Source organism: Dermacentor silvarum, chromosome 11 (genome assembly GCF_013339745.2).
Source record: "Dermacentor silvarum isolate Dsil-2018 chromosome 11, BIME_Dsil_1.4, whole genome shotgun sequence".
Taxonomy (NCBI): domain Eukaryota; kingdom Metazoa; phylum Arthropoda; class Arachnida; order Ixodida; family Ixodidae; genus Dermacentor; species Dermacentor silvarum.
The window spans coordinates 115,892,560-115,910,985 of record NC_051164.1 but is presented as its reverse complement, the minus strand read 5'-3'; the positions used below and the strand labels follow the sequence as shown (position 1 = coordinate 115,910,985).

The window sequence follows — 18,426 nt, the reverse complement described above, 5'->3', positions numbered from 1 at the left end:
ATTAACGAAGGCGTCTTGGAACACTACTTTATAGGCGTAAAGCACGATAAACATCCACCGAAGTGTTTCACGTTCGCCTAGTGGGACGTCCCTCCAGTGAAAGAACTATGAAAAAAATTTAAATTAAGCAGTTTTACGTGCTAAAACCACAATCTGATTATGAGGCACGCCGTAGTGGGGGACTCCGGAATAATTTCGGCCACCTGGGGCTCTACACCTAAAGCAAAGTACACGGGTGTTTTTGCATTTCGCCCCCATCAAAATACGGCCGCCCTGGCAGGGATTCATAAATCCCACGACCTCGTACTAAACAGCCCGACACCATAGCCACTAAGCAACCACAGCGGGTAAAGATAACTATGAATTCGTCAGCAGAATGTAGAGGGCTATTAACTAATAGGCTGAAAAACAATTGACAAGGCGAAAATCCTCCATTCATCATCAAACAGAAACGCAGGAAGTCCAACTCAGCTTAACGAAACATGGTTAACGGCATTATCTTAGCACGGTAACATACTGTGCTTAAATTTTCTATGAATTAGAGCTTGTGCAAAGAGTACAAAATTCAGAAAAATGCACTTGGCCATGTTTACACAATGATGACAATTGCATAAAATTTATATGAGAAATGCTGCGCTTCCATCCCTTAGGCTAGCTGAATGCTCCTTGCAGCATTAGCATGAAAGCTGTGAGAAAGGGAAACTGTGCATTAAAACCCGCCTGAGCTTTGTTACCAACGGCGTCCGTTGTTACGTTAACATTCATTTTATTACCGCACTCTGCGACTCTCCCACCACACCGTCCACCTGCACAAAAAACACACTTTGTTCCATCTGCATCTTCCTTCCTCTCTTGTCGCCGCTCTCGCGCCACCTAGTCCTTCCCCTGGCAACTACAGTCAACCGTGCGCATGGCCTCCGAGAACCACACCTTGCCTCACCTAATCTGGAGCTCTCGGTCAGCTTACACCGCCACTCTCTACTCACAGCTTTATGTGAACAAGCCCAGCTGCGCCAACATGTACGCCATTCTACAGATGAGCTGCCTTATTATTTGCCTACTACATTCTAAATCTCACCACAAAATTTACTGCTACACTTCCGAACGTCCATTAATCGAACGTATAGGTATGTAGTAAACCTGCAGCACCTGCAGTATTAAGACCCGTTTTAGCACGTTTTGCAAGCAAACAAAGAAAGAGCGCATTTTTTAGTGCACTGTATTGCCCGTTTACCTTGGCCCGGTACAACGATCTCACGATGCCTTTTGTGCATGCTTTCCACAAGTCTTTGCCATTTTATATTACTTGAAGGCCATGCATGATGGCCATGTGAACTAGAGTTTTGTGGTAAAAGTGGTGGACAGCCAGTAAAAGTGCATATTCAGTGACTTGACTTTCACCCAGGTTGAAGGGCTGGAGGCATGAAAGAGCTTATCTCCATGTGAACGGCGCATTCTTTTAAAAATCTTGCATTTGTTAACACGAGTCAGCTATGTGAAGCGTTGCAAGTTCGGCACTCCTTCTGTTGCTCACGATGGAAAACATGCAAGGACGTACATTTTTGTTCTCCAAAGGTGCTGTGCATTAGCATCAGAGCTTGACATTTGCAAATTGCGACACTTTGCACATAGAAGCAGTGGTGTTGATGTGTTCTCATCCAGAGCAACAGAACTATCATTGAAATCACTTTTCTTTTCTGTCGTTTCTTCACATTTTTTTACTGCCTTTAGCAGCATAGCTATGCCCACTGTGGCACAAATGCTGCAGTGCCACATTCCATGCCTTGCCTTGTTCTTACAAGATGCACTAGGAGCTGCAGCAGTCTTTCAAGAAACTTGATAAGCCTACAATACAATTCATTTCATACCGGTTTGTTTGGCTCATTTATTGCAGCCAGCTTTTGTCTTTTTGAAAGATACAAACACTTAAGAGGAAGCTTTAGCTCTGCAGCTTCATGGCAATGGTGTAATAGCTTTTCTCGGAAACCAGTGCACCAATTTTGATGAAGTTTGTTGCACTTAAAAGAAAAAATTAAGATATAGACACTGTAGGAAGAGGATATTTTATTCAAGCAGTAAACTTTTCAAAAAAAAATTAAATATTACAGAATCTCAAAAATGCAGCATGAGAACAATATCACAATTCTCTAAACCACACTTAAAGCACATCTAAAGCAGAAAAATTAATGCACCACTCTAAAGTATATTGTCAATTTATGAGTAGGACTTTCGCAAAAACCCCTCAAGCTTTGTAACATCATGTAAATTGTAAATTCATACTATATGTTTTTGGTGCAGGATTTATAACCTTCATGCTTTATTTCTTTTTAGATTGCCAATTTCTTGGAATTTTGCAAAACTCCATGCCCTAAATCAAAATGCTGTTCCCTAGAGTCATAATAATTTAACTTTCTCTGTCAAATGCAACAAAATTCATATTGGTCGTGTGGTTGTCTCATAAATGCACTCGAGTTTTACATGTATTTCAATGAGAAATTGTAACCATTAATACAATCCAACTAGCCCAATTAGCAGTCGTAATTTGACTATACTGTCATGATGCACCGACAAATAAGCGGTACAGACAATAAAAAAGGCATTCTTCATCTTGTACACTCTCCGTGCACCCAACGCAGCCAGAGTACTACAATTGCTGGCCTGTACTGTGGCAGTGGTCACAAAGTGAAACACTGCGAGATGGGTCCTCCTTTACCAGAGACCCCATTTGCTTCACAAAGGTAACAGCATCCAAGCACTGTACAACTAATTTTGGCTGCCTACAGGTAATGTTTGAGTAATAGTTTCTAGAAAGCTATTTTTGAAGCAACTTCTTTACTTCAGATGCTAAAAAGTTGCCAAATTGTTCTGCCAAGTCCCAGAAAAAATGTCACGGGTCGTTAAATTGAAAAACGTGATTCTAGAATATATGGTGACAAAACTGCTAAAATGGTAACGCTGTCTGCGACACTAACCTTTTCCAGTCACGTGTTTCTTTATGAACAAGGGTGCAACGAGGCCTAAGACCTATGCAGCTCGTCTTTATAACATGCAGCTTGCTGTTATGAAACAAAATGAAATGCTTGGAAGTCACTTGCCTTGCCTTCATTGATGCCACATCAGCCTGGTTCTTGTACTCATCAGGATTGTCCAGCAGGTCTTGCTTGGCCAGCTGCAGCTTGGCTGTCTGCACAGGGCACCGAGAACACACAAGGGTTACGGCCAAGCACCAGGGTCTCATTAATACAATTTTGTTCCACAGCAACCTTTTAGGCACATTTTATCAGAATAAGCAAGAGGATGGAAATGCAACCTAACTTTTAACAAGTAATTACTGAACTCTCAGCACTGCCTCAGCTTCATCGCTGAGGCTGTGCTGATGAAGTACCTTCTCATGACCAACGCCATGCTTTCCCTTCGTATCAGGCGATACACGAGATGATGCAACCTGGATCTAATGTTTAAACTGGAAACCTTGTAGAAAAGGAAAAAAATAAAAATAAAAACATCGAAAAGCTTGACTGGCCAAACGGAGCAAGTCAGGCGTAATGAGAGACCAGAGAACCACCCGCAAAGTGCTGACATCGAACTAATTTAATTTTATCAGATCTCACACACAGCATGTGCCTTCCACTAAGGAGTTACAGGAAAGAGCCATTCCACCCTGTGAAGGTGGATGACCAGCGAAGCTGTTTAGCACGTGACACAGAGATGACACAGAATGGGGAGGCTGTGTATAGTCCGGAATCCCGAAGAGCAACGAGCTTACGAAGAGCGACGGCAGGAACAGAGATGAGAATGCAATCGTCGCCAGGAGTGCGCACTACACGTGGCCTCCCCATTACGACGAGAGAAGAGAAGTGAAATTCAAAATGGAGAACGGCACATTGTCTTGTATACAGGCATGAAGGTGCCACACCACACTGGGAGAGCGGCGGTGCAAATGTAGACATGGCCGACGCGGATCGGCCTTTTGGGCTAAGATAGCTGTTACCCTTGTTCCTGGGACCTCTTTGGGACCGTGGTGTGACAAGGGTAGTTCAAGGGTGCATTACAGGTCCTGGAGCCCACCACCGGGAGTCCACAGGGGTATGTGCCATTGCACTTGGACCCTTTCTGCACTATCTCTGGGATCAGCCCACATTTTCACACACACACACACACACACACACACACACACACACACACACACACACACACACACACACACACACACACACACACAAAATGCACAGAAGTCTAGCCATAAACAGCTTCGCTGTAATATGTTCTTTCCAGGGTTCGTACAGGTTTCCAAGGCAAAAATTCAAGGCTATTTCAGGACTTTCCAGGACCTGTCAGATTTTTCATGGACTCGAATTGGCATTCAAATTAGGATTTCGTTACTCTAAGTTCTAACATTTACAAAAATGGTAGCCTTGGTAACTTTTCAAGATCACAAACCAAAATGAACGCTTACAACAGCGGCTGAGATTTCTTCAGCATACCTGCCAACCTAGCAACAATAAAATTCGGGCGACTGCCTCCCAAGGGGGAGGGGGTCAAAAAAATGTTTGCCACCGTGCGAAACGGCGCACGTGGTGGAGAGTACATACTTGTCACCTCTCAGCGAAGTGACAGCACAGAAAGTCAGTCGTATATCGCTCTAACTAAACTGGGGGAAACAGAGTAGTTAGGCATTCGCACTTCACTCGACAACCTGACAAAGCCAAAAGCGTTGCGCACTTACGATTGATTAACCATTGGATTGCTAAAAGCATGTGAGCCAGCCAGAGACGAGCCAATCCGCAAAATCCCATATGGAAGCACCTGTCGGTTGCTCGCGTTCGTAGTGGTGCCAATGGCCGCTACCACAATTCAAGGTGCATGCTGGTGACTAACTTTTCCCGCGCTGCTTTCTTGCATGGTTATATTACAAGGCGTAATATGGTTATAGCGATAGCGCTAAAGAAAGCAGAACGAAAAAAAAAAAAAAAAAAAAACGCTATGCTGTGGCGACTACTTTTCGGGAGATTTTAGGTCGCTTCCGTACAATCTGGAGATGTGAGCAAAATTCGGGAGGCTCCCGAACAATTCGGGAGAGTTGGCAGGTATGCTTCAGTATAGACATGGGTAAAGTGCACCAAAAATATTCAAAACATTCAGCATAGTGTTATTGCACTAAAATAAAAAGAAATAAATGTATATCCCAATGATTTTAATAATGTCTAGCCTTGATCACTGTGCAAGTTCACAACAATGCCGAAAAAAAAAAAAAGTTTACAAAACACAATGAATGCTCCCCCCAACAGCCACTCTGACTTCTCCAGTATTAACTGGACAAGTTTCCGAACATTTCCAAGCCATTCAGTGTACTCTTGCTACACATCCATTATACAGTAGAAACCCGCTGTTGCGTTCCCGAGTGCTGCATTTTCCCGGCTGTTACGTCGTTTTCGGCCGGTCCCGGCATAGCTCCCATAGGACCCAATGCATTGGTAACCCCGCTAATGCGTCGCAACTGTGGGTCCGTTCCCGCATTGTGCGTTGCGAACTGTCGGCCCGAGCAGTCATGTAGCCACCCTAGCCATGTTGGCTTTTCATGTCGCTTGGCTTGGTGGCTTGACTAACGATGGGATTGGCAGCCCAAAGTGCCCGGGGTGATACCTATGACGTATGTTTGGTTTCCACCAGTAAAAGCATGGCCTTTGAGATCCGTATTTGCTATCTAAGAAAGGTGTCTGACGCATTCAGGCGCTAAAATTGGTTTTGGCGTATAGATGTTCCATATGTGGTTCCATCTTAAAAAAACACTAGCACGAAAAAGACGTGGACGAGCAAGAAAGCTAGTTTTTCGTAGCAAGTCCAAGGGCAATAACGCTGTCGCCGCGCGCCGTATGCTGTATGTGCGAGTGAAAGCGTGCGAGGCGAGCCGACAACCATGGCTAAATCTCGTGCGCGCAAGAATGAAAAGCAGGGAGGAAGCGCCTTCCGTCGCATTCTGGCACCGGGGGGAGGGAGGAGGGATAGCGGGCGGCGTTGTAGTTCGGCATCAACTGTGTACTGCGCGGCGGCACGCGGTCGCGCGGGCCCTATCTTGAAACCGATCTGCGGTGGTGGCAGAGTCTAGGCAGTGTAGATGCGTAGGCGGCTTGTAGCTTTGTGCGTGCTGTGTGTTTTCGGCATTCCGTTTGCATTTAATAGAAAGCACACAGGTCACATCGCTCAGGCCAGCGTTTCGACAGCGGGTGCCCGCGCTCATCGAGTGTGATGTGTTCAAGTATGCCTGCGCGCGCTGACACCGTGCTTGTTTACAAGTTTATACAGACGATAAAACTACTATCCTTACTTTGTATAGCTCTCTACTAATTTGCTATGGCAATCAATGCTTTAGCTTTCGGGAGAAGCTGAGACTTTTTTTCAAATGTGAGAATTGAAATAAAATTGTGTGCAGTTCACCACTACTCTTATTTCGCAATTTTCCCGATTTCTCGGCTTTTGCATTTCCCGGCTCTTATGTCTTTTTTTTTTACGGTCCCGCGAAAAACGTATCAGCAGGATTCTACTGTATTGTAACAAAAAGATGTATATTGCAATTTTGTAAAACATGTCTTGATCATTTCTCAAGTACGCAATATTAAAAGTTAACACAAGTTAACACTCACAACAGCTGCTCAGGCTTCTGCAGTATTAGCTGCGTTGGTTCATCAAACATTTCCAAAACATTCAGCATAATGTTATTGCACTTATACTATGTTATCATAAATGATATTATAACAAACCTCCACCCAAAGGCACTGAGCATCAGTGGTAATGTTGCTCCATTATAGCTGTCTTTAGCTTCACCTCGCGCGCCAGAGGGGAAAGTGGGACAAGGCAGACTGAGGGGCAAGGAGTGAAACGAACGATACGGTGAGGAAAGCAGCGTAAACACTGCCAGCCGAGCCAGCACCAAAGCGCGGCATGGGTCTCTCGCTCCACGCGCAATTTCCGCGCAGTTCTGCAAAACCGAACCATGTGTGCTCGCGCGAGCCGGCGTATTGTTTCTGAAATGGGGAGTTTGTCAGATCGACCCTGATCTACCACAGAAAGGAGGTCGCAATGTCGATATCAGAGTGCATGGATTGCTCACGAAGTTCAAGGATTTTCAAGGAATGAAAAAAATTCCAGGACTTTCAAGGGCCTGGAAAACACACTGTTCAATTTCAAGGGTTTTCAAGGACCTGTACGCACCCTGTCTTACTAGTGGCCTTTTGTGCCCATTTTCTGGGTCACTCAGCTGTTTTCGTGCACGCCACCAGTGTTTAAGTCACCACTTGCCACATTTGTGAAAGATTTTTCAACTGCCTGTAGTGTAGCCTTGGGCTGGAGAGTTGTGAATTCCAGGACGACATGGGGAATGCAACTCATTGCAGCAGGGCCAGGTTGTACTTGTATCACTATGTATTTCGCTAGTAAAAGAAGAGTTCCCAGCACACCGCTACCAGCCTCACACAGGAGACAACTTCCCTTGGAATTGTTAAAATTAAATTATGGGGTCTTACGTTCCAAAACCACGATTTGATTATGAGGCACACCGTAGTGGGGGACTCCGGAAAATTTTGACCACCTGGGTCTTTTTTAACGTGCATCTAAAGCTAAGTACACGGGTGTTTGGAATTGTCATAAAAGCGCCCCTTTTTGATGTCTGATTTAAAACAGCAGTACACCGACATCGCTGGTGCTGCCTTTGCAGTTGCCTTCCATCATTGCAGTTCAATAGACCTGATGTGCTTCACTTTATGCCATGGGTCACCTTGTGGGGGGGGGTCTTAAGCCAGACCTGGTTGATGCCTAATCTTTCAGCAAGATTTTTTGTCATTGTTACCCACTTAGTATTTATCGATCTGAGGTGGCTATGCCTGTAGACCAGTCGAGCGCATCGGTTGTCGTTCATTCCACTCGGTCTCCATTCGTCTAAAACTTTCGCCATGGCCTCGCATGCCTAGAAGGAGGACCAATCGACAACTTCCTCTACTGCCTCATTCGATGTGCCTCTGTGTGTGCCCAGAGAAATGTGGGCAGCTTCCCTTTTGCGAGTATCCAGGATCTGCCGTGTGGGAGAAGACAAGCATAGCAGTGCACTTCCGAAGTGAGGCCTGGTACAGCCGCTCCTTTCCACAAACTTCCGCAGACCTTGAACGAGTTAAAGGACCATAGAGCTTTGGAGCCAAAAAAGAAGTGACAAGTCTTCGCCTTTGCTCTTAGCTTTTCCTCATAGCTGTGCATGTAGTTTGGGGCCACCTTGCAGGTTATACCTAGGTAGTTGTATGCACTGGCCCAAACTATGCAGTTTCCCTTGTGGGGTCTTAGGGTCTCACAGGAGTATCTAAGACTGCAGATTCGAGCTTAGTGAGCTACAGGGCCACATCAGCTGTCGCTTCTAGCGTGCCACCGCACGCGCTCAGGCCGCAAAGGGGCTACCGAATGCTACGCACGCAAGAACACAGTATTGCCCCGAGTTAAGGGGCAATACCAAGGGATACACACGCGAGGGCAAAATTCCGCTTGCTCCGCGGGCCAAACAGTCACGTGATCACTTGAGTCTGGCGCAGCCAAGTTAGGTCACATTCCCACAGCCGGAGCGCCATTTGCGGAATCCGCGTGCCCTATATTCCGTAGCGCTGCTAATCCCTCAACAAGAGTCTTCACATAGCATTTTCTTGTGCACCTCACTCATGTTGAGGTCACGCAGGCTGTGCGGTCTGAGTAAATAGAAAAGCACGCGCAAGTACGACTCGCCTTTCCCGCTGCATCATAACAAAAGCACATGTGGCGGTCACTGCTGCACAATAAAAACACACGTGGCTTCAAGCCGACAACACGCCATCGTAGCCACGGCAATCTGTCCAATGTTGACAGATTTGACGCGTCAGACGACCGCCAATCGAACAGACAAAAATAATACCGGCGAGCATTTTCAATCCAGACGGCGAGCAGAGGAGGCCGGACCAGGCGAGTGCGGCACATTTTGATGACGTGCGCGTCACGTGGTACACCATCCGGTCGTGTGAATGCACCTTTAGTGGAACCCATTTGTCTCCGACGGCACCCAACACTGCGCTGTGTTTTCGCCGCTTAGTTTGCGTTGGAAGCAAGAGGCAGCACGAAGGCCAATTTGCTCACTGCTGCTGCCATGCTTCCCCACTTCAGCGTTTTGACAGAGAGTTTCCGCAGTCATGATGCGAGATGTGTTCATGTTTGCTTGTGCGCGCGTGACACAATGTTTGTTAATTTAGTAAGCGAATGTGGCCAACTACTAGCCTTACTTCATATAGCTGTCTACTAATTTGCTATCAATATCGATGCTTCACCTTTTGGTGGAACTGCGACATTTTATTCCAAATACACCGTTAGCTCTTCGCGATGGGTCGAAATGGCTCGGGCCTCACCAAGGGCATAAAAACGCGAAGCCGTTCCGGCGCAGCGTGGCTCAATTTTCTGTGTTTGGCGCAGGAATCTGCATTTGGCACAGGTGTCCTACTCCTGGCGTAGAGCAAGCTGGCATCTGCTTCATGTTGGTAATGCCGTATGCCATAAAACTTGGGTTAAAACCTCACCCACTTTCTCTCAGTTGCCACTCAATACTCAAAACAGAGCACGAACAGCAAAGGTTACTTAGGGAATCCTTGCCGCAGGCCTCTTCACAAGGGTCTGATGTCTTTATCCCCCATTAGATGACAGCTTGGGTGTGTGCATACAATGCCTTCAGCTTTACATTTCATCTGCTGCACCCAGGTCTGACAGAGTGGACCACAAGCTTGACAGCTCTACAGTATCATATGCGGTAAGTGCATGAAAAGCCATAAACGCAGCTACGTTGGGTTCTGGTGAATAAGGCAACTAGCAGCGTCAACTCTAACAATGCTTATTGCTGCGACCAACAAGCAACACTTGCAGAAGGAAAGTCAACTCTGTAATAGGCAACAAATAGGCTTGCTTCGTTGCGCGTGATAGTCAGGAAACGAGGTCACTTACGGGTTGCAGCAGGAATTAGATCTTCGGTCAGGTTCGAGCTCGAGGCGTGAGAGAGGAGAGCATCTCCCCGGTGACGCTCTTTTATACCTTTTTCCCTTCACGAGAAGAATATCCTCGTTGCGTGTCGAATACCTTTCCCGCGAGTTGGGAAGGAAAGGCATCACACCTCTTCATTGTCTGCGCCAGCTCTTAACGCATCCGCAACGTGCGCCCACAGAGACATGAATACACGGGAGGAAATGGGCACGTGCGCTCCCTAAAGTGTGGCAGTGAAGAGATTGTCTTCTAGGCGCCCGCCAGGTCTGAAGTCGTTTTGCAGCTCCCCCAGAATTTTCAACATCAGTGCATCTTTGTAGCCTTGCTTGTAGGTGATGGGTGGATAAGCCTGTGCACGGCAGATTTTTTTTAAGTGTGTCAAAACGAAACGAAAAAAAAAAAAACAAAAAAAAAACATATTTTTGACTGGAATGAAAATGTAACTGGAACGCTATTACTTTTGATTCGGAGTGAAACCGAAAATTTTTTCTATCGGTTTTAAGTTTTAAGGGGAAAGTCTGCAATCCGAAACAATCGACATGAGGCAACGTCAGCATTAGGGCGTATAACAGGCGTTCGTATAAGTGCGTATCTCAGGCAGTGCGGGCGATAGCTGGTCGAGCGCGTTCCCCTAATCTATGCCTGCCGCTCGGTGCACTAGGAGATCGGCATCATAGCAAAACCAAGGGCTTGGACGCTGAAGAGCCTATCATTTCGTTTTCTATCGGTACAACGTTTTGTTACCAAAGTTTTATAATTCGTTCATGTTCATTTTTTTTCGGAACAGCGGTTTCGCATTTCAGCGAGTACACTCGGTGACATGCTTTTCTGAGATCATGCTCAGTGCCTTGACTCGAGGCACTGAGCATGACAGAGCGGCTGCCACTTCATTGTCCCACCATGCCTTTCTCTTTTGTCATTGTGGGCCTCTAGAAAGTCTGTGCCGATTTCCTGCTTTTCCGATTGTGGTCTGTAGCCATACCTGGAAGTTGTATTTTTAAAAGTGACGTGCCCTGCCCTCTTTCTCTAACCATGAAGATGCCTCTTTTACTTGTGTATCTTACGTGCATGGTGTTGGGTACCGAAGACTATCCAGAGGGAGTGTGACCTAAACCATATTTTGAAGCTACATATCCAAAGTCATGCTTGTTAGCTGAGGGAGGAGATCTGGTGATATCAGGCAATAGAGAATATATGATATGTTTTGTGCTGCCTAGTTTATTCTGCCCCTGCATTTTTCAGTGGTGTTTACAATAACAAATTCCATTTGCACTGTCCAGCGCAAAAGAAGTTTTCTTGTTTTATCTGTAGACTTTACAATAATTGTTGGTAGATTTATGGATGCCATGCATGACAGGAACAACAACACATGCGTGGGAGCATTGTCTGCGCAGTGTAGTCCTCATTCTTTCAACTGCATTGTTTGTGATAGTTGCATCATATTCTCAAGTAATACCACTTTGTTCATTATGTTATCCAACAAGCAAGGGGGTGAAACAATTGAATAAATTGCAGCAAAATGAAGGCCACTTGTCAGCAAATTTACTTGTGGACAATGTGCATTATTAGAACGTCATTTCCCATCAGAAATATTGTACACAGGGTTCGTACAGGTTTCCAAGAAAAAAATTCAAGAACTTTTCAAGGACCTTTCAAAAAATTTAAATATTTAATACGGTAGTTCACACACGTTACATTCTACTGGACAGAACAAAGGAAAGTGATTTGACTTAGTGCACGTACAGTTTCATTCGACTAGATGAAATTCTGAAGCTCAGGGCAGGTCTTTCAGTTCACTTTTGCGGTCTTTGCGATGGCAAAGGTCTTTCTGCAGGTTGTGCATTTCACGTGGTGGGGGTCCGATGTATCCGGCGCAACCCAAAGTTATTAATCGTCGTTGCTGAGCGAGGCGTTTTAGAATTTACATTTCCCAGGCATTATTCTGAACCATGCGCACAACCGAAACGGGGGAAAAAGCAAGCAAAGCGTCGACGGTACCGGAGCGCGCACGCAGATAAACAAAGCACAATGTGGCCAACAAACAACACTCAGGCTGTGAGACTGTACCTGTTTTTAGTGGGTTGCCAATAAATCCAGCCCAAGGCGAACCCCCCAAAAAAGTGAAATACTACCAAATTCAACTGTCAAGATTCATGTAACTGCTTTTTCGTTACAAATAAGCATGATGGCACAATTTGTATTTTTTCCGAGGAGGTCGAGATGCTCTAGCCTCATTGTGGCCAGCAACTTATGGCTTTTGGCCAACCCCGAAGTCGAAGCAAGCCAGAGGGGAAAAAAAAAAAGAAAAAAAGTGCGCGGCTGATGTGCGTTCGCTTCTTCCTCGAGCAGGAAGTTTGCCAGGACCACCTTCAACTGCCATATAATGCGAGTCGCACTGTCGGACCCCGTGAAAACCCCAAGAATTCAAGGCTTCTCAAGGACAGAAAAGAAATTCCAGGATTTCAAGGCTTAGAAAACGGAACTTTCAATTTCAAGGGTTTTCAAGGATTTCAAGGACCTGTGCGCACCCTGTACAGTACAAGCTTGCATGCAAGTGCAAAGTGACATAACTGCCAGAAATTCGACGTATCGTGGCTTAGCCAGAGGGGTACACTGGGCACGTGCCCTGGGACAAATCTTACGGCGACATAAAGTAGATATACAGGAGCCTCCATCTGAAATTTGACTGAAATAAGAGCATAAGCGTTGTGAAGCTCACAGAAATGGCCATTTTTGATATTGAAAATAAAAACCACCATTACTGCTTGTGGAAGTGATGCATGCACAGCTCCTCGGCATGACCTCTCCAATCTTCCAAGGCCACGTTGCTGCATAGTGTAGTTATTGTAGCCACTCGGACCCAACTAATTTCATACTTTAATTTTCAACGTTTAATTTCACCAACTCAGTTTAATAGCTCCGCTGAAAATATGGGCTCCGTGGTGGTCGCGTGAACTAATGGCGCTGCAATTCGAGTCACGCTACTGGCAGCGCTTCCGGTTGTGCGCCTTCTTTGCTGCGGCTACGCCCTGTGTGGTTATGGTGCTGCGCATTCGTTGCGCGTCCTGCAGAAGTTTGTTCAGAGATTTGAGTGCTCGCGCTGGTCTGCGAAGGTGTGAAGCCTGGCTTGTGCCGAACATGCGATATGCTGACGTGTTTTGGACCGGGTTGCACAAGCAGCTAGAAGTCGTCAGCCAAGTGCTACATTTAATGCGTAAACATTCTTTGGCGAGTACAACAGGTCCATCAAGCGAAAAGTAATGCCTTGCATCTGCACAAAAATGTAATTTGCGAACTTAAAATGTTTAATCATTATAATATAAATGTAGATGATTGGTAGCTTTATAAGTGATAAGGATTAATTAAAAATTGATCACAGGGAATACCCGTAGGGATACATAGGGCTCCATAAAAATGCATGGGGAAACTTATAGTAGGGGCGAGCCAAATAAAATTTTGGGGTGGGCCAGCACGCAATACGACTTTCTCCAAGGAAGTGCATAGCTTATACAAGGTGTCCCGACTAATATGCACCAAGATATTAAAATATGCAAATGACACGTAGCTGGACAGAACCAAGGTAATGTTTGCCGTCGCTTGGAGATACTCAGATTATGTATTCAGGCGGAATGAACAAAATAATTAGTCTTAATTGGATTAAAGGAGTAAATCAGAAAATTGTATAGCAGCATGAAATCTCCCGATACAGCTCTCTGTTGCTCAATACATTCTACATAGTATTTTTCCGAGCGTGAAAGAAGCCCACTAATATACGCAAAGTGCCTTGAGCGGCCACTCGCGCGGCAATTTTGCGTGTATTCGCGGGCTTCTTTAACGCTCGGAATAACACTTATCTAGCACGTATTGAGCAACAGAAAGCTGTATCGAGCGTTTTTCATGCTGCTCCACAATTTTCTGATTTACACTTTTAATTCAATAATAATTGAGAAGATAATTGAGACTAATTGCCTATTTCGGCAGAATCCAAAAAAATGAGCATCTCCAAGCGACGGCAAACAACATTACCTTGGTTCTGTCCAGCACCGTGGCATTTGCATATTTTTAAATATTGGTGTATGATATTTGGGACACCCTGTATAGGATGTAAGGGAACTCTCCATTTGCAGATGGCCGAATAAACAATTTTTAAAGCTTTTTCATGCTAACTGGTAGTTTTCTATTTTTTTTTCTTCTTCCCTTATTAGCTATCCTGCTTTTATCCCCCTCCCGCATGATCGATTATGAGCTGCCTTATGTGGCGGGCACATCCAGTCACAATTGATGTCGGAGTAGCTTCGCAGTATAGCATAGCCCATGGGTTCTCAAAGTGGTTTCCGCAGGCTCCTGCTCGGGGTTCCGCGAGCCGATGATAAATTTTCCGTGGTCCCACGCTTGCCAGGTGGCTAAAACGGCGAACAGGAGGTGCACTCGATCCACAGAACCTCCATTACCCATGCCCGAGTGTCAAAAAGCACGTCACAGTGCGTAACGGCAACGTGCAAACTGCGCAATAAATCCGCAAGCAGGTTGTAGCCACCCAACCTCCGAAAACGGGCAGCCATGGGCCGCGCGACTAAGCTTTCGCACTAGAATCTGAGAGGCCGTAACTTAGCACCATGCATATTTCTCCCATTTGTAGACAGGGTAGGTGCTGATAGTGTGCGCACGGACAGATCGTGTTCGCTGTAGCCACGCCTTATCGGCCCCTGAGCTGCAGTGCCCCCCCCCCCCACGCAGCTGCGGCCGGCGCATGTGCACAGAGTAAGATAAACAGGAGCGCCGACTCCGCTATAGACGAGGCAACCTAAAGTTTGCCTGCGCGGCACCAACGCCGAATACTCCCCTGGCGGAAGGATGGAAGTGTCGAAGGTCGTCGCTGGGCCAGCACGCCCGTGTTCTCTACGACGCGAACTCATCAACCAGGAAAGGTCGCACGCAATACTGCAGTGTTGTTGATTGCCACAACAGCCTCGAAAGGATCGAAAGCCGCCCATGAAGTCCTACAGAATTCCGGGGAGATGGTACAAGGACAGACGACAAGTGTGGATAACTGCAGTGCGCCGAGTCAAGTAAGTCACATACTTTCGCATTCGCGTTTAATATAACGGGCGCTCGGTAAAAACGCAATTGTAATATGCCTGTATTTAGCGCATGGCCGTTTGTTTAGACGTGTCGCGTAGTTGCATCGTACAGTGACATCTGCCGTGTTAGCTTAGCGGTAAATGCATACGTGTTGCGCCACTAAGCAAGACGATGCAAGCTCGATTCCCAACCACGGCGGCCGCATTTCGATGGGGGCGAAATGCACGAATACACTTGTTACCATGTACTTTGATTTTTGTGCACTTAAGAACCCCCGGTGGTGAAAATTATTCCTGAGACCCCCCCATTACAGCGTGCCTCATAATGATATCGTAGTTTGGCACGTAAAACCCCCAAATTTAATTGATTGTACTGTTCGTTCACTCACGATCGGCAAGGATGAGCTGAAGAGAATTATATCCCTTTTCCAAACGCTGCAACCTATATTGCTAGTTGTGCAGGTAACAAAAGGGTTCGCGCGCTACTTGTCTCTTGTGTGGTGGCAATCCGTATTTAACGCAAGCTGCGGTCATTGCGTGTGCGCGCCCAGCGAGCAACGAAACCAACCGCAATCGTCACCGTCTCTGCAGATCTCTACAAGCATGCATGACCGCTTTGTGACTACATTACAGAGAAATAAAAGTGACTAAATTACTGAACTCGGTGCGTACCTCTAACTCGATGTCGTATACAATCTTGGACACCTTCGGCACGCACTTCGCTTTCACTGTCACATCACCGCCCACAATTTGTTCAACGCCATACACATGTGAGAAGCAGATGTTCCCCTTTCTTGAGGTTGCCGTCACGAAAGAAGCTGTGCAGCAAGCATGCGATCTGCCGCCGTCGAAAATGGAGCCCCGTGAGCACGAGCAGCGAAGGAAAGCGCGGGTGAAACCATGTAAACAAAGCGGAGACTGCACCACGGCACGACCGCGCTGCTTGACATTTACACATTGGGGGCACTGTCAGGAGGTGCAGTAGCACCGTCTGGCGATCGTTTTCTCGTCTATAGGCATCAGCGCATGAGCGGAGCAGACGACAAAACGGGTAAGCAAGCAGGCGCCGTTGCTATAGCAACTGCAACGACAACAAAAAGACCGACAGACGCAAGCTTTTTTTTTTTTTTTTTTTTTACTTAACCACGGTTGTGGCACATGCGCCGCGGCTCAGGGGCCGATGGGGCATGGCTACAGTGAACACGATCTGTCCGCGCCGTTGGCGGAGTGTCAACACCTGAAGTATATTTCTTACACCGTGGCACGGATGTAAACGTTGGCGGAACAAAAAAAAATGAATGTGCGGAGCACCGCAAACGCGTGCCGCAGAAGAGCAAAAACGGCGCTAGCGTCCAAAAATGAAGCGGCGCAGTCTGCAGTCGCTATGGTCCTCAGCAGCAATCATACGTGATACATGACTGGCAGCAGTGCCAGAACACTTCGTGTCTAATTGTGCCCTCAAAGCCTTTATTCTTGCGTTAATCGCCGCGTGTAACACCGCGTTAGCGGCTAGCAGCGTGCTTTCATAAGTGCGTAGTCTGCCCCGCCCCATCTATGATCGCGTCGATAGTCACCAGTTTCGCCCGCAGCTGTTGCGGCAATCAGCAGTTTCGCTTTGACTCAGTGCAAAGCTGTCGAGATGAAGAGCACCGGCTACATCGCGATGGACAGACAATTTGTTGGCACACTCACTAGCGAAAAAATAATCGGGATGTGCGCGCGGTAGTGAAAAGCGTGTCTCAGATGAAGACCCACGCCGCGGCCGCGCTGGGAAGGATGTCGCGAGGCCTTCGCCGCTGCTAGCTCTAATTAGTCATGAGATTACGAGAATTTCAGCTTCCGCACTGCTCTTGTGCGAAATGGAAGCACGACTTGCTGATTCATTCAGTAAATAAAAGTGTGTTGACGTAGTAAGCATTCATTTATTGTTTTCTTGATACCCTGGATAATTTGACATTCGATTAATTAGGATATTTTAATTTGGGGGAGGGGCTTCCTCAAGGGCTGCAGAAGATAGCGCCAACATTTCTCTTTCCACACGAACCACTTACTACTACGAACATGGTTGAGAACCCCTGGCACGTTGAAATCGAAGCGTACATGTCGCCCTCAGGATTTGTGCTGCGCTTGCGAAGCTGTCACTCATAGTGAAAACCATGAACTCTGATTACGAAGGCAGTATTAGCCCCGAGAACGAACAAGGGCAGCAGCGCCGCTCGCATGACGTCATGGCAAGGATTTGTGCTTGTCTGCTACAGTTCGGGCTGCGTCCGGGTGCCTTCTGCAACGTTTCCGTTTGTTCGCTCTCATTCCCTATGATGGTGCACTTATGACAGTCCTCTCAAATATATTTTGATGATGTATTCGTTCGTCAACATTTATTGAAAGAGCTTTTATAGACAATAATATATGTATTTCTCAAAGGCCACATTACAGTGCCAGCCAACATGCGTCCAACGAAGGTCAGTCCAGAGTGGTGGGAGTTTTTCATGCGCAGTTCTACACTCTGCAGTGGCAGCCATAGTGCAACAATCATGTAACAAACGCTGGCTATATATGACTTCTACAACATTTACCTTGATTTTAACCTGTTAAATCTTGTTTGCTCACGATGAGCTGTTCATTGGCAAAATATTGAATTTTCGCATTTAGTCACAGAAACATTCGGCAGTAACACGAGGACTAAACAACACATTGTGGGGATGCGCGACTCCTACGCGTCTCATGATGTTTTCCCCGCATAGCTCACGCCTCCTGTAATCTGTCTTCTCTGCGTGACTAAGCGCCGGCGGAGGTCGTGGTGGTTGCGGCGCATTGCGAGAGATAGCGCGAGTGTCGCGATGTTAACGCCACCGAACGGCGGGGTGACTTGGGAGCAAAACGTGGAAGGGCATTCCTGATCGGCGACCAATACGCACAAACGCTTCGCGCGTGCGCCGGCCTGCATCGCGGGACCGTCTCGCGAGGCTAAGAGCAGGACACCGGTATGGACCGAACACGGATCGTTCGAACGTTCCACCATTCACGTGACCGTACACATGAACGACTAGGCGATGGTGTCACAGCATGGGGCGAACATATTCACTGGCTATCGGGTCGTGGCGAGTTGGACTTCCTTGATTTGTGGTGCGCCCATGTGAATGTTCTATTGGTAGTAATTCGGCTAGTGTGTATTAGTGTATGAAAAGTGCAATAAATGCCCTTTTGATTGTTTGCACTACTGTGTTGTCGTTGCCTTGTCCCAAGAGCATGTGTGAGACCCCACAAGATCAGTATAGATTCTGTCAGTACCGTTTGCTTGAAGTGCTTCTCAAAA

The 18,426-nt window shown here is 46.6% G+C and overlaps 1 protein-coding gene across 1 annotated transcript in view; it reads right to left on the bottom strand.

Moving 5' to 3' along the window:
- Positions 1 to 18,426, bottom strand: part of LOC119433512 (required for excision 1-B domain-containing protein-like) — a 44,227-nt gene that overhangs the window by 2,402 nt on the left and 23,399 nt on the right. The window contains exon 4 of the mRNA XM_037700750.2: positions 3,096 to 3,184. Within this exon, the coding sequence (XP_037556678.1) occupies positions 3,096 to 3,184 (89 nt within the window). The remainder of the gene's footprint in view (positions 1 to 3,095; positions 3,185 to 18,426) is intronic.